This window comes from Equus quagga, chromosome 12, assembly GCF_021613505.1.
Source record: "Equus quagga isolate Etosha38 chromosome 12, UCLA_HA_Equagga_1.0, whole genome shotgun sequence".
NCBI lineage: Eukaryota > Metazoa > Chordata > Mammalia > Perissodactyla > Equidae > Equus > Equus quagga.
This window is the reverse complement of record NC_060278.1, coordinates 85,738,966-85,764,658: the sequence shown is the minus strand read 5'-3', so window position 1 is coordinate 85,764,658 and position 25,693 is coordinate 85,738,966. Positions and strand designations below refer to the sequence as shown.

Here is a 25,693-nt window from a genome sequence, read left to right as displayed (position 1 = left end):
GGCTCCACCTGTGCCGCGGGGCCTAAGTTGGGTGCAGGCCACCAGGCCCTGCTTCCCCTGGGATCCTCCCACGCTCCCAGCAGACTGGGCTCCCTGCGTGATCTCAGAGATCCAGGGCCCTTTGGACTCCAGCCAGTTCAGCAAACCTGGTTACTGCCTTCTCAAGAGGGTCTCCAAGAGGGTCCAGATTCAACACAGGACTCTGGAGCCACTATCTCTCGAAGTGACTCTGACTGACCTCTCTAAGGCAGGTCCCTTCCCCCGCTAAGCCTCGGTTTCCTCGTCCGGGGGCGTGACACCTTCTGGATGGCCTGAGTTCCGGATTTGGGGAGAAGTTCAGCTGCAGTTTTTCATGAGTTCAAGTGCCGCTCAGTGCTGGGCAATGCTGGGACCGCGGAGGGGATTCCAACCATGTCCTGAGCCCAGAAACGCCCAGGGCGGTGTGGGAATGGGGGGGGGGGCCTCTGCTCCCCCTACCCTGATGCTCCAGGCAACGGCATCCCCCACCTCCTCCAGTGCAGTCTCACTTCCAGAAATCTCAACCCACAGCCTCTTAAGGCCGTTTAGACATCGCCTCACCAATAGGGAAACTGAGGCGCCCACCCAGGTTCTCCCAGCCACTGAGTAGAGAACCGAATGAAGACCTTCCACCCCAGACCCTTCAAGTTCCCAGGAAAGCCCCACCCCAGCCCTGGGCCCCCAGAAATCCCTCCCTCCTACTTACCAAGACCTGAAATTCTCCAACCAGAGGCCGAGCGTTTGCGTCCGGTTTCAGCTGTGGCTGCAAGAATCAAGGAGGGACCCGAGGGGCCGGCAGACCCCCCGGAGTGGGGAGCTCCAGCTGGACTCCTGCTGCCAGCAGCCTCGAGCACAGAGGGCTCCACTGATCCACAGAGATGGGCGCCTACTGGGGGCCTGCCTCCCCAGTCTGAGCCCATGCCTGTGTGCATTCACTCATTCATTCATTCATTCATTCAGCTTGCATTTACTGAGTGCCTGCCACGTGCCAGGCAGACCGGGCTACACACAGCAGAGACAGTCCTGCTCCTCCTGAATCTTAACGCAATCGAAGGGGCTATAGCGTGTGTGCGAGAAGGGGGAGGGACGTCAGGAAAGGAGATATGTAGGCTGAGACCTAAAGTGTGGGAGGGAGCCGGCATATAAAAAGCTAGGGGGGACCACTCAAGCCTACGGTCAATATTTGCTAAATGAAAGCGTGATCCACTTCTGTCTCATCCCATTCCATTTTTACATATCTGTCTTGGCTTGAAAGTCATCCATCTTGGTGTTTCCTCGACCCCTATGAACACACACGTGTGTGCCATGGGCATATGCCGGACGCAAGCACGCTGGGTGCCAAATCTCTCTGAAAACCATCCCCGGGGGGAGCATGGAGGTCAGTGGCAGGGCCACAGAGCCGAAGGTGCTTGGCGAAGGTCTCCTCCAGCCCCAGCCCCATCTCCCAGTTGGGGAGCCTGAGCTCCGAGACCACCCAGTCTCCCCATTCCTGGGCTGGAACTGACGCCAGGTGTTAAGGCCACATGGGCAGGATTTCCTGCCCTCTTAGAATAGTGAGCGGCTCGGGGTGACATGGTCGTGCAGGTGTTTCTGGGACAAACAGTTCTCGCCAGGGTTTTGTTCTGACCGTGCTTGTGCTTTTGCCTGACCTGTGCCTCCCTCCACCCGCCCAGAACCTGCTTATCCCTCAAGTCCTAATGTCAGCCCTTGCCTCCTCTACCAGGAAGCCCCCAACGCCCCCGGCCTCAGAGATTACGGTTTGAGCGTGACAGTGGACCTAATCCATCCCACCCAGGTCGAGGGTTTCCTGCTGCCCCAACCCCATCCTTCACTCACATGTTTTCCCACCCCTAGAAATTCCTTCCGCCTTCCTCCCTCTCTCTGCCTGGCAAATGCCCCTAGATGCCCCACCTCCGCCAACTCCTGCTGCCCCAGCTCAGCTCTGAGCAAAACAGACCTCCCTGGTCTTCCCTCGGCCTCAGGTGGAGCCCCGGGAGGCCCCTCAGATCTGCTGTCTCCCTGATCTGGCCTGAGTCCTAGAGCAGCTGAAGATTGCCATGTCCTGTGGCTTCCTGTCAAGCAGGGAGCACTGGGTGGCGGTGAGGACATAGATCCAAGCCCTGGCCCTGCCACCCGGTAGCTGTGTGACCTCAGGCAAGTCCCTTCCCCTCTCTGGGCCTCAATATTCTCGTCTGTTAAATGCCAGGGCTGGATAAGACACTCCGGGGAGAGCTCCACAGGTGGGGCCTGTCCTTACCTTGCCGCGCGCGGGGACGTCCCACAGATGTCCGACCCCAGCCTCCCAACCCTGGGACGAGGAAGCCCTTATATTCAGGAGCTGATTAGCCGCTTGGATAATTAAGGGTTTAATAAGGCCCGATAATTATCTAGAGGCCCAAAGAACAGGAGCCCCGATGCTCACATGATGCTTCAGTCTGTTCCAATGTAAATAGCACGGAGGACGGAGGAGAAGGGCGGCTGCACACGGGCGGGCGCTGGGGAGGGGACGTGGTGGCCAGAGCAGGCATCAGGGCTCTCATGGCCCTCTCCTCTTGACCCAGTGCCTCCCACAAGGCTGGGCACATAGTTGGCACTCATCCATTCCTCCCACAAACATCTACTGAGCACCTACTGTGTGCCAGGCCTGTGCAGGACGCTGGGGATGCTGCAGCGAACAAGGCGCTTCCTGTCCTGAGAGGGCTCCTGGAGCCCACAGGGGCAGATGGGCACTCTGCAAGCCAGCAACCACAAAGCCAGGTCATTCCTGGCAATAAGGCTGGTGGCAGCCACCGAGCCAGAGGGACGGGATGGGGAGGGAAGAATGAGGTTAGCTGAAGACCCCTGGAGCAGGGGATGTAGGAGCAGACGCCGGAGAGGTGAGCAGAGCCAGCTCTGCAAGGCAGGGAAAGGTGTTCCAGAAGGGCGGCCGGCAGGTGCAAAGGCCTGGGAGACGCTGCCTGGACCATCTGGACTTGGGCCCCTCTGAGACTCACATGGGGCAGGAGGAGCTAATGGCCCAGGGGGGTCCTCAGAGGGACAGACCTGCCTGGAGGAGATGTTGCGAGGCGGTAAGTGCCACTTGCAGGGTGGCTTTCTCTCAAGGTCCAAACTCTGAGGGCAACGAAGGCAGGGTGACCCCAGGGTCACACGGCGAGCCAGCCACAGAGCTGGGGCTGGAAGCCAGGACTCAGGTACCCAGCCTCTGCACTGCTCTCCAGGAGGCCCATGGGGAGGCTGGGCTGGGTCACCTCCAGGGCCTTTGTGCTTGACAAACAGTCCCAGGGGCGCTGCTGGAGGACTGGGGTTTTCCTCATCCACCCCACAGGGATCCCAGGGGTCTGGAAGATCCAGGGAGCTACTGTGCCCATTGTGCACATGCGGCCACTGAGGCCAGAGTGGGGCAAGCACCTGCCTGAGATCAGCAGGGCTGAAGCCAGGTCGGGACAGGGCGAGAGCAGGACCCAGGTCAGCCCAGCCAGTCTGTGTCCTGATGTGGAGGAGCCAGTCTACAGATAGCATCATTTTATCCCTATGGACCCGCCCCCGACAGACTGCAGGGCAGGCAGGCCTCACCTCCCTTCCGCAGGCAAATCCTCCCCCCACCCCCTACTCCGTGTGCTTCCGGTCACTGGCCCTCCCTCCCTCCCCCCAGGGCCATCCTGGGTATTTGGGGGCAGGGGAGCAGGAGAGTCATGTGGTAGGGGAAGGCTGGAGAAACTCCCTTGCGTGGGTTCAGGGTTCTGGGCCCCAGTCCCAGCCACGGCCCTCACAAGCTGTGTGGCCTTGGGTGGCTCCCTCAACCTCCCTGGGTCACTGTTTTATCCTCTTTTGATGAGGGGCAGAATAATAGTAGTAATTCTGGGAGGAAAAGGACAGTCATGCCATCCCATGTTCCCTAAGTTCAAAGGAAAGTGGCCACAACCAAGTTCCAATGGCCACATAGGTGGCAAGCTCCCTAAAAATAAAATTATTTTAAAGAAACAGTCTTCCTCGGGGCATGGAACGTGGTCCCTCTGCAACCTGGCAGCCTCGGCCTGGCCTCAGCCTGGCCTCAGCCTTTCCCACAGCCCTCTCCTAACAGAAACCAGAGCCCTTACCACACGCCCGCCCCTCTGGCCGTGCACTCAGAAGGTCTCTTGGCCATGCTAGTGGCCAGACTCCCTCTGCAAGTCCCCTGCATGGCCACACGCCGAGCAGCTGCTGCATCTGCACGCCACAGCCCCCACCTCTCCCCAGCAACAGCCCCTCCCATGGTGCTTGAAGGCCTCGGCTGCCTCTGGTTTGCCCAGCAACTCAAGGCCAGCTCCGACCTGGCCAGACCAACAAACTTCCCTGCTGTCCAGTAGGCTGAACAGCACCCTCTCCAGTGAAGTCCGAGCTCTTTCAAGTTTTGCCTTCCTTGGTCTTCTCCTTTGGCCCTAGAATACCATAGTTTCCTTCTGGCTTGTAGTTATTCTTTCACCAAAGTTAATAATTATTCATATTAAACTTTCCCCGTTTAAGCTACTGTGTGGGTCCTGTCCTCTGATTGGACCCAGACTGCTACACTCGTCTGTGCCTCTCAGCAGCCAGCAGGCTCCTAACCGAATGGCTGAATGGTGTCCCTCAGGGACTGGGATTTGGGCAGAACAGGGCTTCCTTCTGGGCAGGGAGGTTCACTCAGGCGTTTTGTCCCCCTCCTCTTAAAAGAACATATGTCATAGGGGCTGGCCCCGTGGCCGAGTGGTTAAGTTCACGTGCTCCGCTGCAGGCGGCCCAGTGTTTCGTTGGTTCGAATCCTGGGCGTGGACATGGCACTGCTCATCAAACCACGCTGAGGCAGCGTCCCACATGCCACAACTAGAAGAACCCACAACGAAGAATACACAACTATGTACCGGGGGGCTTTGGGGAGAAAAAGGAAAAAATAAAATCTTAAAAAAAAAAAAAGAACATATGTCATAGAACCAGGCACATCATGGGTACAAACAAAGACCTAGCTAGTTAGAAAAAGTGATTGGATAAATGGGTGGATGTGTGGATGGATGGATGTGTGGATGGATGGATGGATGGATGGATGGATGGGTGGACGGATGGACGGATGGGTGGATGGGTGGATGGGTGGATGGATGGACAGCTGGATGGGTAGATGGGTGGATGGATGGATGGGTGGGTGGATGGGTGGACTGGTGGACGGATGGATGGATGGATGGGTGGGTGGATGGATGGGTGGATGGGTGGATGGATGGGTGGATGGGTGGATGGGTGGATGGATGGATGGATGGATGGATGGATGGGTGGGTGGGTGGGTGGGTGGATGGACAAATGGATGGGTGGTGTATGGATTGACAGGTGGGTACATGAACAGATGGATGGATAAACGGAAGGATGGATGGGTGGGTGGGAGGAAGGAAGGAAGGGTGGTTCGATTGCTGGACTGACTGCTTAATGGATGGACACTATACATTGAGCTCATGGTCTCTTTCTAGGTTATTAACTTCCTTTATGGGCTGAGTCTATGTCTCAAAATTTCTGTCTCCCATATTCCAAACCACCTAGCCTCGGGTTGAGCCTATATTAAGTCCCAATAAAAGTAGGATTAATGAGGGGTCAGCCCTGTGGCGCAGTGGTTAAGTTCATGCACTCCACTTCAGCAGCCCAAGGTTCACAGGTTCGGATCCCAGGTGCAGACCTACACACCACTCATCAAGCCATGCTGTGACAGCATCCCACATACAAAATAGAGGAAGATTGGCAGAGGTTAGCTCAGAGCCAATCTTCCTCATCAAAAAAAAAAGTAGGATTGATGAATTAATCAAAAGTCATGCTATCCTGAGCAAAATCCTGAAGTTGGATTTTATAGTCTTCCCTTCTCTCTCTCTCAGCACCACCCTCACCTCCTCCCCACCACCAAGGCTCTGGGCGTACTCCAGTTCCCTGTGTCACACCGAGACTTCAGGGATGAGCCCACAACCCTTATGGAGGAGAGGATAATGTCACACTGTTCCAAAGGCTCTGCTTACTGATGGTGGAAAGTCGGACACTTTTTTACTCCCCGAGAAAATGTAAACAGAACATGAGCCTGTGTATCTGGCAGGAAGGAACACCACGTCTGCTAAGAGATTAGTTTATCGGGAGAGAAACCGCATGGCTTTGGCTTGCAGTGTTTGCATCATGCGGTCTACCCGGGCCATCTTGCTGGTGACCCCCTGGGTTTGAGGAGCTTTCAGAGGGAAAAGGAATTAGACATGCTCAGTGAAGCCGCGGGCCCGGGAGGCAGATTCTGCCTCCTTCAAACAGGGAACTTGCTCCTGACTTGAGTGAACCAAAGGTGGAGAAGCCGCTCGGGACGGTAGTGAACGCCCTGTCACCTGAGGCTCGTGACCCGAGGACAAACTGAGGTCAGGGAGCTGGCGCGTGGAAGAGGGAGCTGGACACCTTCTGCCTGGATGCTAGTAATGTCACAGTCCTAGGGATCCGCCATCATCCAGCTCTGAGGCTCTGGGCGCATCCCTCTCCTCACTGGGCCTTAGTCCCCACGTCTGGGAAACAGAACTCCACACCCCGCCTGCCTGTCCCTATTGCCCTCCAGGGTCCTCCTTCAAAATATGAGCTCCCCTCATATTTTGAAGAGGTGATGGAGTCAACAGATGTGGTCTACAGAGATGTGGTCATATCTTCTTCTTCTCCCAGGAGGCTTTGGTGGCTCCAGGGACAGACAGGACACAGGGACTGCACGTAGGCCACTGGCCTCAAGTATGCAAAGAGTTTGCCAGGCCTGGCTGGAAGTTGCAGCTCAAGTGAAGATGTTTAATGCAAAAGGGAACAGGTCTGTACAACCTGGAGGAGCGATCTGCTCCCTACAAGGAGGGGAGGGAGGGAATAAGGGGATAGGTGGGGGGCGGTGAGAAAAGGGAACCCAGTTACTCGGTTAAGATTAAACAGCCTGGCTGGGCATCCGGGCTGCTGGTGATGACTAAGTGTGGCTTTGCCTCAGTTTCCCAAGTGACTTGAGGCAGGAAGTTCCCGGCATCAGTGAGCTGGCCCACTCTTAGCCCCCCAGTGGTCTGGCCTCAGCGCTGGTACAAGAGTCCACCGGATATCACAACGTAGCCCTGGAAGGCAAAGAGAACCAGGGGCCAGGTCAGAGACCACACGAGGACCAGAAGGACCCCCAGCCACCCCATCAGCCTAGCTCAGAGTTCATGCTCTGCCACTCTTGCTGTGTGCCCTGAGGACTGTCTTTGCCTCTCTGGGCCTCAGTTTCCTGCCCTGTCATTGGGGTTGGTAACAGCATCCATCTCACAGGGCGGCTATGGGGATGCAGAGAGAACACGCCGGCAGAGCACTCGCCATGGGGCTGGCGTTTGATGAGTGCTCCGTCCACGGTTGATGCCATCACTGTTTTTTACTGGGAGTCCAGAACCATCGAGTATTTTCCCCAAGTCCAAGTCTCCCCAGCAGAGTCAGGCAGCCCCCTCCCGTCTACACTGCACTGTAGAAACATCCTGGGGGCCTGCTGATCTTCATTCATTCATTCACTCATTCATTCATTCAACAAATCTTCATTGAGCCTCTACTGTGAGCCAACCCCTGTAGAGAACAACCCAGACCGAGCCCCTGCCCATGTGTAGCTCACACATGGTCCATTATGGTAGCCATTAGCCACAGATGGCTAATTACATTTAAATTAATTACAATTAAATAAAAGTTAAAAGTCAGCTCTCAGTGGCAGTGGACACATTTCAAGTGCCCAACAGCCACACGAGCCCAGTGGCTGACAGTGGCTACTGTGTTGCACAATGAAGATTTCCATCCTTGGAGAAAGTTCTATGGGGCAGGGCTGGTCTAGGGACCTTTGACTTCGGACCCAGTTGGCAGGATTTTTGAGTGCCGAGCCGGGTCAGCCGCTGACCTCGCCTGTTTGTGAAGGTCTTGGGGAAATTTCCACTAACAGCCCTGGCTCCAATGTGTGCCGGGTGCTCCTCTTAGCGGGGTGGGTCCCCCAATTGTCTTGGGACCACAGTTCTTAAGCAAGGACGGCACCCTCCCTGGAAAGGCATCAGCACGTCCTGCTCAGGGGGCATAAGGAAGATGCAGATGCAGGGCTCGAGGGATCTTGGTTAAGCTTCTGTCCTGCGCACATCGGGTTGAGCGAGTTAGGAAGAATGTTATCCTTTTCTATCCCAAGGGAGACAGAGAGAAGTGGTTGGATCTCCCCTGGGGCATGGGGACTGCATTCCACCCTGGGCCCACAGTTTCTGCCCCAGGGAAAGCGACTTTAGAAGAGCCAGGAGCCCCCTTCCTCCATCCAGCCTGCAGAGGTCTGTGCACAAGGCTGGAAGGAGCTCCTTGGCCATCCTCCTCCAGATACCAACGGGCCATGCCTCTCGCAGGGCACAGACCAGGGGACACTGGAAGGCCTGAATCCTCTGAATGTGGCCCCCGGTGATGTTCGATGAGAACTAAAGGGCGGGTGAACCCCTCGCACCAATGTCTCTTGACACCCTGAATTTTCCATCTCATTGCAGCTAAGGATTCACGGCGTGGTCTTGGCAGGAGCAGGGGGCACCCCCAGGCCTGGCTGACCTGAGACCCCACCGCTGGCACTAGCAGGGAGGGAGGGCGGGCGGAACCCCTGCCTCACTGAGCCCAGCCTCCCTCCGGGGGCTGAGAGGACCCCTTTAATCTCACCTCATAGACAGAGACCTCAGGAGTGACGTACTGAAGGTTGACCACACTGGGGAGGCCAATCCCTATGCCCAAGAGAGCTGCAGGTGGAAAGGGGAAATCAAGTTCAGCCGGGAGGCGGTCACGGAGCGCCACCTGGAGCCAGCCCTGGCTGAAGGCCTCGTGGGCATCGTGATACCGAGCTCCAACCAGGAGGTGGCAGCTATTATTATTATACCACTTTACAGAAGGGAAACTGAGGCTCAGTGAGGGAAAGGAACTTAACTGAGATCACACAGCTGCTAGACAGCTAAGATGTGCACACAGGCAGCTGGACTCCGAGGCCGCCCTCTTAACCTCTGAGCCTGGGAGGTGGGAAAGGGGCTGGGATGGAGCCTGGAATGGGTGTGGGGCAGGAGGGGTCCAGAGGGGCCACACTGGGGTGGAGGGAAGGGCTCACCGTTGAGGTGGTCCAGCAGGGGCTTCTCGAACACGGTGCCCACAAGTGCGTGCACTTGATCCGTCTGCAGCCACAAAGCCAGGGACATGGGGGACCATAGGCCCACCCCAAGCAGGGGCCGGGAGAGAGGGACAGGCGGGCCACACATGAGCACACAGACACAGACGGCAGAGGCACAGGGATGGGGAGAGGGCAGGTTACCCCTGTCCTGGATTCAAGCAAAGCCCAGCTCCCCCGGGTCTGGATGAGTCTTCTGAGCATCAGGCACCCAGGAACCACTCTCCCTTGAGGGGAGGCGGGGAGACCAGCACCTGACTGACCCACACTCACTCCCTGTGCGACCAACAGGTGACTGGGGCCCGCCTGACACCAGGTGACTGGCAGCCCTGCTGGCGCTGACCAGCGGACAGAGGGACTGACTGCGGATAGATCGATGGGACATATTGACTGACAGGCCAACCAACAAAGGGATGCATGGTGGCTGGTGGCCCAGCCACATCACATGACCAAAGCAACAGCCAACACTGTCTGACGCTGGCATGTCCGATCGACCAGTGGACTCAGTGGTTCTTGGGCTAACAAGTCATCGACCACCAGGCAGAGTGACAGGCAGCTGACTGAGTGACCCCCTGAAAAACCAAGGCTCAGACAGCCTGAGAAAGACTGACTGTCCAATGGATAGGCCCACTGACTGACCACTGTCCCCAAGTGCCCCGGGAGGAAGTTGGTTCTTGTGGTACATACAGGCGCAGGTGTGCACAAGCACGCATGCACACGCACCCCTTCCCCAGGCTCAAGGCCTGCCCCACCCAGTGAGGGGGTCTCTGGAGACCCCAGCCCCACACTCACATCAATGAAGCCCACATTGGAGGAGGCCACCGTGAGCTGGACATCTCTGAAAAAGAAGCAGGAGGGTTCGGGAAGGCCTCCCACCCCTGTACCAGCCAGCTCCGTCCCAGGCTCCTCTGGCTGAGGCCGTGATGGGTGGTTGTGCCCGTTGCACAGGGGAACGCCCCGAGCCTGCTGGTCCAGGGGCCTCACTCACCCCAGCACAGACGTGGTCGCCTGAAGCTTCACCTTGGACACGGAGAGCTGGAGGCTCAGGGTCACTACCTGGCATGTAGGGAGAGCAGGGTCAAAGGGCACAGAGCTACGTGGGAGTCTTCAGCTGGCCACCAGCTACCCCAGCCTCCTACCCACGCGCCCACACATTCAGGTATTTGTGGAGCACCCCTGCGTGCCAGGCCTGCACAGAGCACTGGGAACACAGTGCAAACAAGACAGACTGGGTCCCTGCTCTTGGGAATCCCACACAGCCCAGTAAAGGAGGTGAACAACAACCAAAGTAACCAGACAGGACCCTTTCAGAGAGTGGCAGGTGCCATGAAGGCAGAGCGGTGGGTGGAGAGGGCCGAAGGGGACCATGTTTCTCAGGGTGGTCCCAGAAGGCTGCCCTGAGGAAGGCTGCAACATTTAAGCTGAGGCCTGAAAGATGAGGAGAAGCCAGCCATGCCGAGAGCCACAGGAAGAGTGTCCGAGGCACAGGGTACAGCATGTACAAAGGTCCTGAGGCAAGAATGTCCTGGCATATTGAAGGAACAGAAAGGAGACCAGTATGGCTAGAGCAGACAAGTGAGGAGAGTGTAGGAGGAAGCAAGGCCTTGAGAGCCACCCACGCTCCCAGCCAGCTCCAGCCAGCCCCAGCCAGCCCCAGCCAGCCCACCGCACTCACCACATCAAGGGAGAAGAGGGACTGGAAAGCCGAGTTGGAGGCTGGAACTAGGACCTCCACGAAGGGCTGCAGCCGCAGCGTGGCATTGTTGGTACGGAGCATGGCCACGGGTGTGGCACCCAACCGCGCCTTCAGCACCACGGGCATGGGCTCCGGGAACTGGCGGGCCACCTGGGGAAGCGGAAGGGGAGAGGGAGGAGGGCACCTGGGGGCAGAGGCTGGGCGGGCTCTCCACTCGCCACTCCTCAGACGCTGATCAAGCCACTGTGCATGACTGGGCCACAGGGGCGGGTCCCCCCAGGCCCCTGCCCTCGGGGATGCCCAGTCTGAAGGGGTGGTGGGCCCAGAGACAGGGACAGCCTGTGCTGTCTGTGCCGGGAGGGAGGGAAGCTCAGGGGCTGTGGGAGTTCAAGGAGGCCCCTGGACCAGACTAGGGCTGTGGTCCTCCTGAGCTTGGTCTTGAAGATGGATTGGGGAAAGGAGAGGTCCTGCTTGGGCAAAGGCCTGGAGAGGAGATGGTAGCATGACGTCTGGGCAGAAGGAGGGGCCATCTCCGAGATGGAGGAGGCACAGACGTAAGGGCAGGGGCCAAACCCCACTTGGGACAGACATGAGCCAGTAGAGATCCCACAGCCCAGACAGCCTCCCACCCCACTCCCTGTCTCAGCCCCTGGAATGACCAGAAATGTCACCAACCTCGGGGATGAGTTGGCCCAGCATGGAGGTGTTCAGCGGGTTGTCATCCGACTTCTGAAACCAGCCCCCCATGCCATGACAGGTTTTAGGGCAGCCACTCCCCAAGCTACACAACCTCTCGCCTCCCCACAACTCCCATTTAACCCTTCCAACAGCCCCTCTGTGGCTCCAAAGCTCCCACTGCCCCATCCCCCCATGATTTGGCTTCTGTGGGGTCTCCCCAGGCTGAGGCACCTGTCCCCCGCGCCCTGGGCAGCAGGTCCACCCCTCACCAGCTGCCCGGTGATGTCCAGGTTGAGGGCGCCAGCCTTCTGCAGCAGCAGAAGCGCAGAGTCAAACAGGTCCTGGGAGAGGCCCACGGTTGCCATGGCGCCGATGGTGCCCACATGCTCTGGCAGCACGAAGGGGGTGACATCCAAGGGCAGGACGATGGGCTTGCCCAGCAGGAAGAGAACAGCCTGGGGGTGCGGGGGGAGAGGGGGAAAAGCAGCAGGGCCTCAGTAGGGAGGTGGCTCCATCAGAGAACCTGGGCCCCGACACACCACCCACCCCAAGATGCCACATGTCGTCCAGCCTCACTCCTCAGCCTGTGTGCCATGCTTCCACCGGGAATGCCATTCCAGCTCCTCTCCCGTCAATTCCCCTGCTCCCTCAGGAATCTTCCAGGACACCGAGGACTCCGGAGGCAACAAACCCCCAGCTCTGGGCTGACAGGGAGGCACTTACATTGAGATCCAAGGAAATGTAGTCATTAGTGATGTTGGGCACATTGACCACGGAGTAGCGAATCTGCGACTCAGGACCCACAGGGGTGAGGCCTAAATAAAACCAGAATGAGGAAGAAAAGATGGCGTACTTAGCTTACCCACCAATGCCTCGACTATCCTGAAAACTCAATTATCTGATTATCTTGCATAACCAGACCTGGGCTAACAAACGAAAGAGGGGGGACAGGCCTTTGAGTAAGCAAATTTGAGTCACAGCACGCATACACCCAAGATTCAGCCGCTCGCAACCTACTGGCTCTTAGTTTAGACACAATTCTAACAGTTTTGGTTTCTGCTTTCCCAATCAGTGGGAGACTAGAGACCCCAAATTAGAAGGAAGGAGAGGGTCTCTGTAGACACAAACAACCCCTGACAGAGGCAAGAAGGAACCACAGAAGGAGCAGAGGGCTCGCGTTTCTCAAGGTCCGGACACACGACTTATACCGTCCCATTCAATCCTCACCACAGTCCTGTGAGGTTTAGAGCCCGTTTCACACACACACGCACATGCACACACGCAGTTTATGAGCTTTGGTCATCCCCACAGTTGCAGACCTGGTCCCTCAGACTCCAAAGCTATCCTCTTGCCTCCGAATCACGCTGCCTCCTACAGGAGCTCAAAAGGCCCACGCCCCTGGGCCCTCAGCGCAGGAGACAGCAGAGCCGCTCCACCACAGACGCCCCGGGGCCTTTCAGGGAGGCCCGGCTGAGAACCCGCTTCCTACACGGCGGTCCCCCCAGGCTCTGAAGATTCTGACTGGGAAGGTAGCAAAGGGTGAGTCACTGGTGGGAACCACATCCCTGGACACAGCTAGATGGCGTGGAAGCAAGGGCTTAAGCCCACCATGTGGAAGGCCCAGCTCTTCGTAACGGCTCCTCCCCCAAAGGCTGAGTGTGTGCGCGCGCGCATGCGTGCGCGTGCACGAGTGCGCATATCCATTCAGGTTTCTGTCTGATTTTGTCACTTCTGCATTTAATTCTATTTTCCCTACTATTTTGGAAATTTCTTATGATTCTAGAAGCAGTACAGTGTGATTCCATTTCTAAAGATCACTGGCTGTCATAGACAGAGGTGGGAGGCGGGGGCGGCCACCAGGAATGCCAGGGGCTGGCGGTGTTCTGTATCTGAGTGTGTCAGTGATTACACAACCACATGCATTTGTCAAAACTCACAGAACTGCATACTAAAAAGGGTGAATGACTGCATGTTTTAAAAATGAATAAAAACATTAAAATCTAAAAATAATAATACATAGTCATTGGAGACATATAGAAAATTTTTTAAAGCTAGAAAAGATATAACCCAGAATCTCAGACCTCTCTCTTTTTCAGTATTTTCTCATGCAGAGATAAACTCCCTCCCTCTCTTTGTACAAATGGAGTGAAGCTGTATGCGGCTTTGTGTCCTCCTCCTTTTCTTTACAGGGTGGCCTCGTAGCTGGGTTAAGAGCACAGGCTCTCAGGGCAGACTGCCTCAGTTTCTTCATCTGTAAAATGGGGCTAATAACACGACAGTAAATGTCAGCTTTTATGATATCGCATTTTGCCAGGCATGCTGCCATGTAATTAAATACCCCTTTAAACTCGCTTTTTAACGGCTCCTGTCGCTCCACGCTCTAGATGTATGTGACTCCTGTAAGCAGTCCCCTGGGGCTGGCCACTTAGCTTTCCTTTACTAGACTTCTTTAATTCCTCAAAGACAAGGGCAAGACCTAGTCTTTGCTATGAACCCACATTCAAGGCATCTTGATAGAGATAACCCCGTGAGGAAGAAGGGAGGGACGTATGTTTATTGAGCCCAACGTACGCTGGGCACTTAACCTGTGCTGTCTTGTAGCAACACATAGGAGAAGTAGGAATTTCGATCCCTATTTTTTGAATGGAACAGTTAGGCTCAGAGAGATGGAGTGAATTCCCTAAGGTCACACAGCAAGTGAGCAAGAGGACCAGAATTCAAACTTAGGATCTTGGATTCGAAGCCCAGTTTGCTCAGCATCTTAGTGCCTCCTATTAAGGTAATATGGGGTTGGGGCAGTGAAGAGAGTCAGGGGGAATCAAGGAATGTTCCCCAGACGAGGTGACTCAGAGCTGGACCGTGAAGTGAAGGCAGAGTACTGGGTGGATGTGTGGAGAGGAGAAAACCAGGATGTACTGGTTCATGGGCAGCTCCGAGCACCGTGGCTGGAGATTCTAGACCTGGAGCCTCTGATTTCCCTTCTATAAATTGGGGATAATGATGCCACCTCACAGGACTCTTGTTAAAAGTTTGCACAAGAAACCAAAGCTACCTTGATATGATAATATTCACTAAAGAACCCACCACGGATAAACGTGGACCCTGCCAGCCATCCCTCCTGGCTTAGCACCAGCAGGCCAGCCTGGTGTCCTTTCCCCACCCCCCACCCCCCCGCACCGCCGTCCCGTGTAAGAGGAGGATGTAAGCCCCGGACTCGAGGGCAAAGCCAACGGATCGCAAGTGCAGCTGCCAACAGTCCACAGTTCTGGCTCTGAGTCAGTGAGGGCGACACGCGAGAAACCCTAGAACCCCAGGCAAAACGGTCGGATAGGAGGAGGTGCGCTTCGAACAGGAGCAGCTTCAGAACAGGCTTGTGAAAAGACAGATGGGGTCCCAGCTCACGCTCAGGGCTCACCGAGAGAATAGTACCCCCCAAGTCCACAGAAGATGCATTCTTTGATCAGTCTGGGGCTGGGTGAGTAACTTCCCGTGTAGTTCTTACATATCGAGAAATACTGCTAAAAAGAAGATGAAGTCAGCCACTTTCACAGCTTTCAGTTTCATGTTGTGAGATAGTCCTGATGGAGCCCTGTTTAGAAGGCCACTGTGGCCACAGTTCTCAGTGGACTATGCCGAGCGGCTGAGCACCTGGCATCCGTCTGTGTGGTGGAGGAAGGTGTGTGGGGCGCTAGGGAGGGGACCAATGACTGAGGGGAGTTGGCGGATATAGAGCCCAGCTCCTGCCCCCTGCGTAGGATGCTAGGCGTGTCCTACTCAGTCTCCAAGAGCTCCCAACAGGAGGGAGCCTCAGTTCCCACTCAGTGTCTGCTCCTTAACACGTCTCCCTTCCCTGCCTCGCTGGTCCGCTCCCCAACCACTGCCCCCAGGTCCACCCCGCTGGATCCACTTACTAAAACCCTCCTCTCAGGGTCTGCTTCTGGGGGGATTAGGCTAAGACAGTGGCCTTCTCCTGGTTTACTCCTGGTACTCCCTGGTTAATAAGGACCCCTGGAAAAACCAGAGGTGGAACAAGGCTGACAGAAGATGGAGGGGAGAGGGCCCTTGACCCCAGGCCCCTGCTGGGTGGTGGCTGGCCCCTGGAAGGGAAACCAGAGCAGGGGCGCCTGGGAGCTGGAGGGCTTGAGTTTTGTCGAGGCCACGCTGAGTGGGAGGCGCCTGTGGGACCTCCAGGAGGAGATGTCCAGGAGGAAATGGAATATAAGGGCCTGAGCCCTGAAAGTGGGGGGAGGGGCCGGGGGGGAGTCTGGCAAAGAATGTGAGAGATGCTGGAGCAAAACCAGGGGAAAATGGGGTCTCTGACTCTCTGGGTGGGGAGGAGCAATTGCAAAATGAATGTCCTCCCTCTCCCCCTCCACACACACACACACGCACACACATACAAAACATTTGAAGACTTGATTCTGGAATTTGGAGATTCCCAGATTCTATCAATAATTATTCAGTCGTCCTACAATTGACCTCCCAGAGGTTGATCCTGATCCAGAGATGGGGGTCTTTGAAGGGTCTTGGGGGCCCCAGGGGGTCTCAGAACTCCGGACACATCCCCCTGGGTTCCCAGGCCTTACCAATTACTGTGCCCATGTGGACATTGAGGTCCTGCACCAGGCTGGCAATGCTCAGGCACAGCTGCGGCAAGACAGAAGAGGCTGGGTTAGGACCACACTCGAGGTGAGAGGGTCCAGGGTCTCGGTCTGGAAGCCTCTCCCAACCCGCACACCAAGGCCTGGAGTCCCTTACTTCCTCCACCGCCCACTGGGCATCTCCTAGCACCTCCTCCGGGCACGGGGGATTCAGAGGGGAAGCCGGGGCCCATGGGCATAGAGGAAAGAACAGGGGCAGTGGGACACAGCAGAGGGAGCCACAGCGGGGCCTGGGCGGTTAAGGCAGGGATCCTGCTGCCTTGGGGCCCAGATGGCCAGCTAGTGGAAGGGCACTCCCCACAGTGGAGGCAGGCAGTGATCAGCAAGCCAGGCCTGGGAGACTGGAGTTCTGCTGGGCACAGGGGGCAGCCAGAGAAGCGTACTGGGCTTGGCTCAGTGTGACAGAAGGAGGGGCAGAGAAAGACTGCAAGGCCAGGAATGGTCACAGCCTTGTCCAGGCAAGAGCTGATGAGGCTGGGTCAGGTGAGGCCAGGAGGCAGAGGAGAGGGCCTGGTGAGGCTGTTCTGCCTTCAGCCCTCGAGACTCAGGTTTCTCATCTGCAAGATGGGGACACTGAGGCCCACCTCCGGGAGGTGTGAGATGGCACGCAGTGGGTTGATTTCTCTCTGCTACTGCCCCTTAAAGGAGGTGGGGTCAGAGGGAGGGGGCAGAGATGGAGAACCAGGCCCCCTCGGTGGTGGGACCCTGGGCCCTCCGGCACCATCTCTCACCAAGTCAACCACAGGTGGCTAATGACAGGAGCGAAAATAGTAAGGGTAATAGCGACACTCAGTCTGCCAACACTGCTCTAAACCCTCCATGGAGGTTAACGCCCTCAGCCCCGGAATCAGCCCAGGGGGACATTTACTCTCTCTGCCCTACAGACGCAGAACTGGAGGCAGAGGGAGGTGTGGTGCCTGGTCCAAGAGTCACAGCCGGGAAGGAGGGGAACCAGGATTCGACCCCAGGCCACCTCTGACTCCAGTGCCCGTGCCCTTGTCCCCTCTAGTTCTGTCTCCTTTTCATAAGTCACGTGGCCCCTGAAAGCACTGCCCACACCCCACCCTCCAGCACGGAGTTGGGGCTGGCCCAAGAGGACGAGCCTCCCTCCCCTGCAGCCCCCAAACCCGCCCTTGTCTGGGCCTGGCCATCACCGCCCTGGACCATCGCCCAGCCTCTTGCCTGCCCTCGTGGGAAAGTTGGAGGAGCCCCAAGAAGGGCCTTCTGCTAAAAGACAAGCAACAAGAATCCCAAGCTCCCCATGCCCGCAGCGCCCCATCCGCTCACCCGCCCTCCTCCCTGAGGGGTCCACAAGACGTTCTCACCTTGTCCCGCAGGACGGCGTTGATGTGCTGCTGCAGCGGCACCAGCAGCGCAGGGGCCATGCTGAGGGAGAGACGCACACAGGGCTCTGAGGCCGGTCAACGCGTCTGGGCCTGCCTCTCTTGGCAAAGCCACAGATCCAGGAAAGACTCTCCCTCGGCCAGGGGCCCGTGATTCCCATTAGGCATCTGCCATGTGCCAGACACAGTGCCAGCACAAGAGTGCCCCCAGACGAGGAAACCGAGCCTCCGTGAAGAGGTCATTGGTCTCCAGGTTTGAAAATGGCAAAGACATGGTAACCAGGCCAGGCCCGGGGGAGACAGGGCGTTGCAAAAATCACACTCAGCCCTGGCCTTGGCTGGCTGGCTTCATGGCCACTCTGAGCCCAGTGAGGCAGGGGCACTTCCCACATGGGCACCAATTCTTGGTGACACACCTAGTAAAGCCCATTCCTCGCTCTGGGCCTCAGTTTCCCCTCTGAACGATAAGAGATGGGTCTAAGCAGATGTTTCTCAACAGGGATGCTAGGAAACTATGGGTCGTTGGTTTGATCCATAAAACATTGATCCAGGCCACAGCCCAAACTCACTGAATGGCCTCCCGTGGTGGGGTGGCGGGGTGGATGACATCCATGTTTTTAATGCCATCAACCTTTGGGCTTCTGTTTCGTAAGCAGCTCCTGCCCATGAGGACCGTGAGGGCTAGTGAGTTACACACCATGGTCATGGGACAGACGCATGAACAGATTTACACCCAACCCTTCTCTGGGGAAAACGTCTGGTCTGAAATGCTCAAGCCCCTCACAGGGAACCCCGCCAACATGTGGGAGGGTGTGGACATCATGCGGAGGAGTCACAAGCAGTGGGGTTAGTCAGGCTGTGGGTGTTGGAACCTGGCTCCACCGTTTGTCAGCTGTGTGACCTTAGGCAAGTCACTTAACTGCTCTGCGCCTTCTTTTGTTCTCCTGTAAAATGGGGGAAATGCTCACACCTTCCTGGTAGGACCACTGTGAAACGATGCTCGGAAAGGCCTAGAACACACCCAGCACAGAGCAGGAGGGGGAGCTGCTCTTAGCTTTAGATGCAGACAAGCAGCCCCCTGACTCACGGTGAGAGCTTGGCAGGTCCCCGCCCCCCTGGAGCTCAGACTCCCCATCTCCGCAGGGGGGCCAGCCCTCTGAGGTCCTTAGTAGCCACACCAGCCCAGAATGGTATGTTAATGGCTAATGTGCATTGTCACATGGTGCAGGGTGGGGTGGTGGAGGGGACATAGATTCTGGCTGCATACTCACTGTGTGACCTCGGGCAAGTCTCCCCCCTCTCTGAGCCTCAGTGTCCTCAGCTACAAAACAGTCGTGATACTGGGGGTCTTTTAGGCCCATTGTGAGAACTGGGCGAAGGCTTGAGTAGGAAGCTCAAGAAATGGCCCCACAGCCTCAGTGTCTGGGGTTCCTGCAGCCCAGGCCTCACCAGGCACCCACCTGTTACTGCCGTCAAGCACGATGGCATTGTCGAAGAGTGAGAAGCAGGTGGAGATGCTGACCACGGGGGTCCCGATGGAGCCCTGGGCCACGTGGACGTCGGCCTGGAGTACCACAGGCAGCAGCAGCTCCAGGTGCTCTGGGCCTCTGCAGGGACGCCAGCGCTCAGCCCCATGACACCACCAGCAGAGCCCACCTTGACAGATGGGAGACCCTGCAAACCCCCAGCCTGCCGTCCCCTCCACTTGACACAGACAGGGCCCCCACTCAGCACAAGGTGGCCCCACCCGGGGCAGGCCCAGAGCACCCCCATACTCCACGGAGGGTCACAGACATTGCAGCCGACGGCTGTGAATTTGGCTCTCTGTGCCCTCTCACTGCGAGACCCTGGGCCAGTCACTCCCCAAGCTGAGCCTCAGTTTCCTCTTCCGTGAAATGGACATAATGATTGGTGGTCCCTATCTCGCAGGGCTGCACCGAGTGTTCTGTGAGGTGGTCGTGTGCAAACACCCTGCCTGGAGCCTGGCCCACAGTCAGCACTCCTAAACTGCTGATGCCAGGACAGAGGAGTTAAAATAAGACCCTTCTGAATGCCCAGCTCATAGTTTGAAAATTAAAAGCATGTAAAGTGACTGATGCACAGAAATAATGCCAACGGCTACCTTTATTGAGCACCTACTGTGTGCCTTGTGCTGTGAAAAGGGGGAGATAATTCTAATTACAGCAATGATTCCATTCGCTGCAGCCCTCAGCCATGCTACCAAGGGTCATCCCGTTTTACCAAGGCGGAAGCTGAGGGTTGGAGAAATGAAATGGCGCTGCCTGGTTGCACAGTATTGGGCGGGGTCTGGGTTCTCAGAAACTCTCTTACTGTCTTGCTCCCCTGCTGGAGGGCAGGAAAGAGGACACTGAACAGGGAGTCTGGAGGCCTGAGCACGGGTCCTGGGAATTGTTGACCCCCTCCCCTCACTCTGCGCCCCCAAGAAGGAGAGTCACTCACCGAAAGACCTTGAAAGTAAAATTGGCTGCTGCCGACAAGCGTACGCCAAAACCAGCAATGAATTTCAGGTGGATGTGGGGCACGTGGACATTCAGAATCTGGATCCTGCAGGGTGGGAATGGAGGGCCCCTGTTAAACCATGGAATCAACTCTGGAGTGAACGCTCTGAGCCATATCCACACTGCTGATGTTATAAAGAAGGACTGGCAATTGGAACCATGGAAGGAGGAATAGGTAGTGAGTTCTCCATCACAGGGGGCATGCGAACCACGGTTGGACAACCAGCTAGCAGGGAAAAGATGCAGAGAGGACCCCAGCATTGGGTGGGAATTGGGTAAGATGACTGCTCAGGTCTTGGAGGGATTTTGGTTTCTGACGGACGTCCGGAAAGATGGGAACGTGAGAAAAGACAGACTTCGAGATCCACCACAGGCAGAAATCCCCTCCGTAGCGTGCTAGCCCACAGCTTCGGCTGGCTGCCCTCCAGCAACAGGAAACTACTCCCTTCAAAGCTGCCTGTGCTGACGGCTAAGCTCTCTCCAACGAACCTATGATTTCTTTTTTTTCCTAAATGAAAGTCATTGTTTTTCCTGCACAGTCGTTGAGGGGGGTGGGAATTCAGACACAACGAAATGGTGTAAATTTTAAGGGTCACATCAACAGTCTGCTCTCAAACGCTCTGGCTGTCAGCACTGGTGTGACGTATTTCCGCAACTCTCCTTAGGATGCACGCAGGCTGACCCGGACCTGCTTCTTTGTACTCAGCAACTATCTTGGAGCTGCTCCCACATCTACAAACAACCATCCTCGCCACTGTTCTCAAACAGCCACGTGATGTCCGTGGTGTGGCCAGACTACAGGTCATTGAGGGATCCTCGGGGCTGGGCATTTACTGTCATTCCCAGTTCTCCACCATTCCAGCCCCACCCGAGGGGCCTCACACTGGTGGCCTCCAAGCCAGCTGCTTCTTTACCCACCCAGTGTTTTAAGGTTTTAAATGTTTTTTCATTAGTTGCCATCATTCAAAACTTGATAGCTTTTAAACACATATATATGACTTATCTTAGGAACCCAGAGATCTGACAAGAGTGAGTTTGTGTCCACACGTGGATGAGGACAATCGGCCCAGCCCCGGAGGTGTCTGAGTCGAGATGCCCCCACCCACCTCTGCCTTTGAGTCTCTGTGCGTTATGGGGCGTATGCGGGTAGATTAGGCTCAGACTCGTGTCTAAACTCAGCGTCTAGTTTTCGGAGGAAGCCAAGAGTCCTGCCAGCCCTGAAGCCCCAGGATCCCCGGTCTTGGCCCCTGGGGGCAGAAATCTACTAAGTCAGAGGCAGGTCCTCTTGTGACCACTCGCCTAGTGGGTGGGAGTGTCTTGTCTGGGGAGGGAAGCCCTCCCCTACAGAGGAGGGCTCATCTGGAGGGCTGGAGCGCTTTTCCTAGTGGGTGGGAGCACTCACCTGGTGGGCCGAAGCCTCTCTCCACTCCAGTCCAGGAAATCCGGGACAGTGACCTGTAGGGCTCGCTGGAGAGGGGCTTTCCCAATTTCAGACACTGTGGGGCCAGAGCAGGGAGAGGTCAGTCAGGCTGCCCTGGGAGCCACCGAAGGAGACCACACCACCCACCATCAACCCCACATCTTGGGCTGAGAGGACTCAGAAACTAGAAGGGGCTGGCTTGTCCACAGGCACACAGGCGGTCAGTTGGCTCCCCATGAGTCCACCTGGGTGCACTACCCACCCCAGGCCCTGCAAGGCATGCCTTTCCTCTCTCACTTCTGCCTCCCCAAAGCCTACTTGTCCACCCCCCTCCTCAGAAACAATAACATCCTTTGCCCTTTGGCAACACTCTGATTGGTCCCACCTCCTCTGGAGCCGTCCCCGAGGCCCCAGGCAGAAGGAGTATATCCCAGTAGAGTGGTGATGGGGGGGCCAGGGAAAGAGGCTGGAGTCCCTCAAATTCTGGGTGCAAATCCCAGTTGTGCTACTCACTATCTATGTGGCTGCTCTGTGCCTCAGTTTCCCCACCTATAAATTTGCAGTGATTATAAGGGTCCCCGTCACATAGGGTCCTTGTGAAGACTCCGTGCACAATGACGTTAGCTCTTGCTGCTGCTGTTCATTCTGTGATCATAACGGCTATCACTTCTCTAACGCTCCCTCTGTGCCAGGCGCTGTTCTGAAAGCCTAGCTTTTCCTCACAATTCTGTGACGGAGGTACTGTCTCATGCCCAGTTTACCCAGAGTTGAGGCCACCTGGCAAGGGGAAATCAGATCTGGGCCAAGGCAGCTGGCTCCTAGGCCCCTGGACTTCCTCCCACACCTGTGCTGCTGGGCCAAGGGAGGTGCTTATTAAGCAATTAAACGTGAGCGGAATTAAAATAAGGTAATGTTGCTGGAAGGGAGCATCAAACGAGGGGTCAAGAGGCCTGAACTCTGCTCAGACTCACTGTGGGACCCAGGAAAGTCCCTGGGCCTCAGTTTCCCCAGACCCGGAGCATGGAGGCAGTGGTCTCTATGCTCCGGATGCCCCTCTCCAGCCGGACCATCTGTGGCTGAGCTGAGACGCACGCTCAGGCCTCTAGACACCATCTACAGTGCTCGCCTGACACAAGGCTCTGTGTCACACTGAAGGACGCTGTTAAGAAGCCACCCAGCCCAGCCTTGGAAAGAGGTGCGTGGGGCATGGACCTCCCGCCAGATTTCCGCCAAGAACAAACACGGGCAGGTGACCCCAGGAGGGCTCTCCAGGGACAAAGGAGGCTCACTCAGGACCCGCAGAGGGAGGGGGCCAGCGGAAGGCCTGGGCCTCACAGCCCTGCCGGCCGTCTCCCGTGCATGGCTCTGTGTGACAGTCACGCTCTAACATGGATCACTGACGCCTTTCACCCCCTGCCCAACTGCCCGGATACAAAGTCCCGGAAGACCGGTGAGCCCCAGGGGGCCCTGCTGCTTCCCTGAGCCACTGCCTCACTGCTTTGTGACCTATGCCACTGGAAGTCCTTTCTACTGTCTGACCTGAGTCCCTCACCCTGTAATCTGAGTTTAGTCTGGCCCAGGGGGAAACAGCTTCTGGTTTCTCACCCCTGACTCAGCTTCAGTAGGACCCCCAAAACCTCGTTGGGGGCAGCTTTTATCCCTCCCTGGGCCTGGGTTTCCTCGTTGTGCCTCCCCCAGAGGACGGGGCAGGAAGGATGGAGCAGAGTCACAGGACAGAGGCCTCGACCAAGAGGGGCCTGGGGAGGGGCTGGATCTTCTCCCTGTGCACCCAGCAGGGACCTGAGCCAGGACAAGCTTCTCCCCAGTGCCCATGTGCACACCGTACACCAAGGGTGCGCAGTCGACCTGCCTACCCACATCCAGGCGTGTGCCACGGCATTTGCACACATGCCTCCAACACTCAAGCACAGACGTGGGCACATCTCCATGAATTTTCAAACTCATACACAGACACACCAGCAAAAGCAGACACTCAAACCTACCTATCCACACAATCACACGTGCACGCGTGCATCGTGCAGGTGACACAGACTCCCACTCCTGCATTCATTTAACACATATTTGTTGAGCGGCACTGTGTTGGGCACCGTCAGGGGCCAGAGACACAGCAGCAGATGAGAGAAAATCTGGGTCCTCATGGGCCTTTGAGTTCACAGACACACACACATGCTTAGGGTTGTACACACACGTACAGATGTGGATCCATGAGCACATGCTCATGCAAAGACACACGGGACAGCCCGGCGGCTCGTCTCTTACCGTAGCTCAGTGCTGCCTCGTTGAGTCTGACCACGGTGCCCGGCATGGAGGCACCGACCACGGGCAGCAGCAGCGCCAAGAGCAGGCCCAGCCTGCACGGCTGAGCCATGGTGGTCCTGGCCGCTGCCCCCCAAGATCTGTGGGCTGCGATGGGGACAAGCATCAGGGGGCTTGTCCAGAATGGACCCCCCAGGGGCCGCTCAAACTCTACCCCAGTCCTGAGGTCACAAGCCCTGAGTGGTGACCCCAGCCCTGCCTGAGGCCCCACCAGCAGTTTCTGTGTCTTCCAGGCCTGCTTCATACGGAGCCACCGGGGATCTGGTCTGGAAAGGGCCACAAGGCCCAGAGAAGGCATGGCCTTGCCTAAGGCTACATGGCAAACTAGGGCTGGGTGCAAGATTCAAGCCATGCCAGAGGAGGATGCCGAGACTCCCGGATGGGGAGACCGAGGGCAGCTCCCTATCCCACAGAGAGAGCCCGGACCCACCACCCCGAGGCCCAGGGCTGTGTCACCTGAGGCCAGGAGTCCAGCCCAGTGTGACAGCCCAGCTGGTATCCAGCTGTCCAAACCCAGCCAGGGGAAGACCCGGGGTGGCTCCTGGCCTCATCTCATCCTGTGCGAGGTAAGAAATGTCCTGAAAACAGGCATCCCCCTTAGCCCTCCAGCCCCTCCCGACCCAGCCCAGCCAAACGGGCGGACCTGTGTCCGACTCGGGGAGAGAGAGCTAGGCAGGAACGGGGGCCACTGCTCAGAGGGGCGAGCTGACGCCCAGCAGTGACACTTGCCCAAAGTCCCACAGCAAGACCAGGGATGGGCCCTTCTTCAGAAGGCAGATGGAAGCAGTATCCCCATTGAACAGACAGAGAAGTCAAGGCTCCTCCTTGGAGGAGTGCCAGCCCCATGCCCATTCCTACCTCGGGTGGTGGACTCTCAGCGCCAAGCCCTCCTCTGCCCCAGGCGGGCGTGGAAGCTGCTTTATGAGGCTCCCTGGTGTGCAGGACCCACTGGAAGATGCGGGGAGCGGCAGGTTTGCTTGTGGTTGCAAGTGTTTTCCCTGCAAACACGGCCTGTGCCAAAGTGTCTCATCCCACTTGTGCGCTGGGGCTGCCACGTAGCCAGGACTGCCTGCCAACTACCCCGAGACCCTGGGGTTGGGTGGCTTTGGGGCCTCAAAGGCCAGGAGGTCTCTGGAAGGAGGGCTGCTCCCCCGAGGGTCCCCTTGTCACCCCAGCCAGGCCCTGCCAGGCCAGGAGGAAAGGGATGCCCAACGTCACGGGGACGGCTACAATAACCTGTCAGGCCTGCTGCCTCAAGCTGTCCCAGAAACATGACCCTTTCGGGAGGGGCAGGAGGCTACCTGAGCCCCAACCCCAGTCATTGACTGAGCCCTGACCCTTGTCACAGGCTGAGCCCTGATCCTCATCAGACATTGAGTCCTAACTCAAAGGGCAACAGTCAAGGATGTGGATGATCCAGTCCCCACTACCTAACACCCAGCCTCTCTCCAAATGCACATCCCACTCCCAACAGACTTAGCCCATCCTCCCTTTCTGCATTAGTCTGTACGGTCTGTGCTCCACCTTGACTACATGAGACCCAAGGAACTGTGTGTGCACAGGAAGGAGTTTGTGTGCACATGTGTGTATGAGGGTTGTGTACATGTTTGTGTGTGTGGTTGTGTATGCATAGTCATGGCTACACATGTGTATTAAGTCCTAATTACTGGCATCAGAGGAAAATGTGATTGTGTGTGAGTGTGCACATGAAATTGGCACATGGACATCTTGCTTTATGTTGTTCCACACCTGTTTACCCAAACCCACATGAGCGCAGGTATGGGGAGTCTTATGTATAGTCTATGTATGTGGGCTTATATACTGAGTGTCTGTGGCTGTGTGTGTATGGTGTTAG

General features: G+C 56.9%; 1 protein-coding gene across 1 annotated transcript; it reads right to left on the bottom strand.

The window, feature by feature from the left end:
- Positions 1–6,793: 6,793 nt before the first annotated feature.
- Positions 6,794–24,735, bottom strand: BPIFB2 (BPI fold containing family B member 2). The gene is made up of 16 exons (XM_046679367.1): positions 24,697–24,735; positions 23,782–23,925; positions 21,484–21,577; positions 20,023–20,127; positions 19,023–19,169; positions 17,545–17,605; positions 16,145–16,205; positions 12,282–12,373; positions 11,828–12,013; positions 11,556–11,609; positions 10,860–11,030; positions 10,173–10,240; positions 9,977–10,022; positions 9,128–9,191; positions 8,692–8,768; positions 6,794–7,112 (listed from the first exon to the last, which is right to left on the bottom strand). The coding sequence occupies exons 2-16, from the start codon at positions 23,888–23,890 to the stop codon at positions 7,071–7,073; spliced, it is 1,377 nt and encodes a 458-aa protein (XP_046535323.1). The 5' UTR covers positions 23,891–23,925; positions 24,697–24,735; the 3' UTR covers positions 6,794–7,070.
- Between the last annotated feature and the right edge of the window lie 958 nt (positions 24,736–25,693).

Excerpts from the sequence above, each read along its gene's own strand:
- BPIFB2 (XM_046679367.1), bottom strand. The coding sequence starts at position 23,890 with ATGGCTCAGCCGTGCAGGCTGGGCCTGCTCTTGGCGCTGCTGCTGCCC. Across the intron at positions 17,606-19,022 it reads GTGCTTGACGGCAGTAACAG|CATGGCCCCTGCGCTGCTGG; the intron begins GTGGGTGCCTGG and ends TCTCTCCCTCAG. Across the intron at positions 12,014-12,281 it reads ACATTTCCTTGGATCTCAAT|GCTGTTCTCTTCCTGCTGGG; the intron begins GTAAGTGCCTCC and ends CCGCACCCCCAG.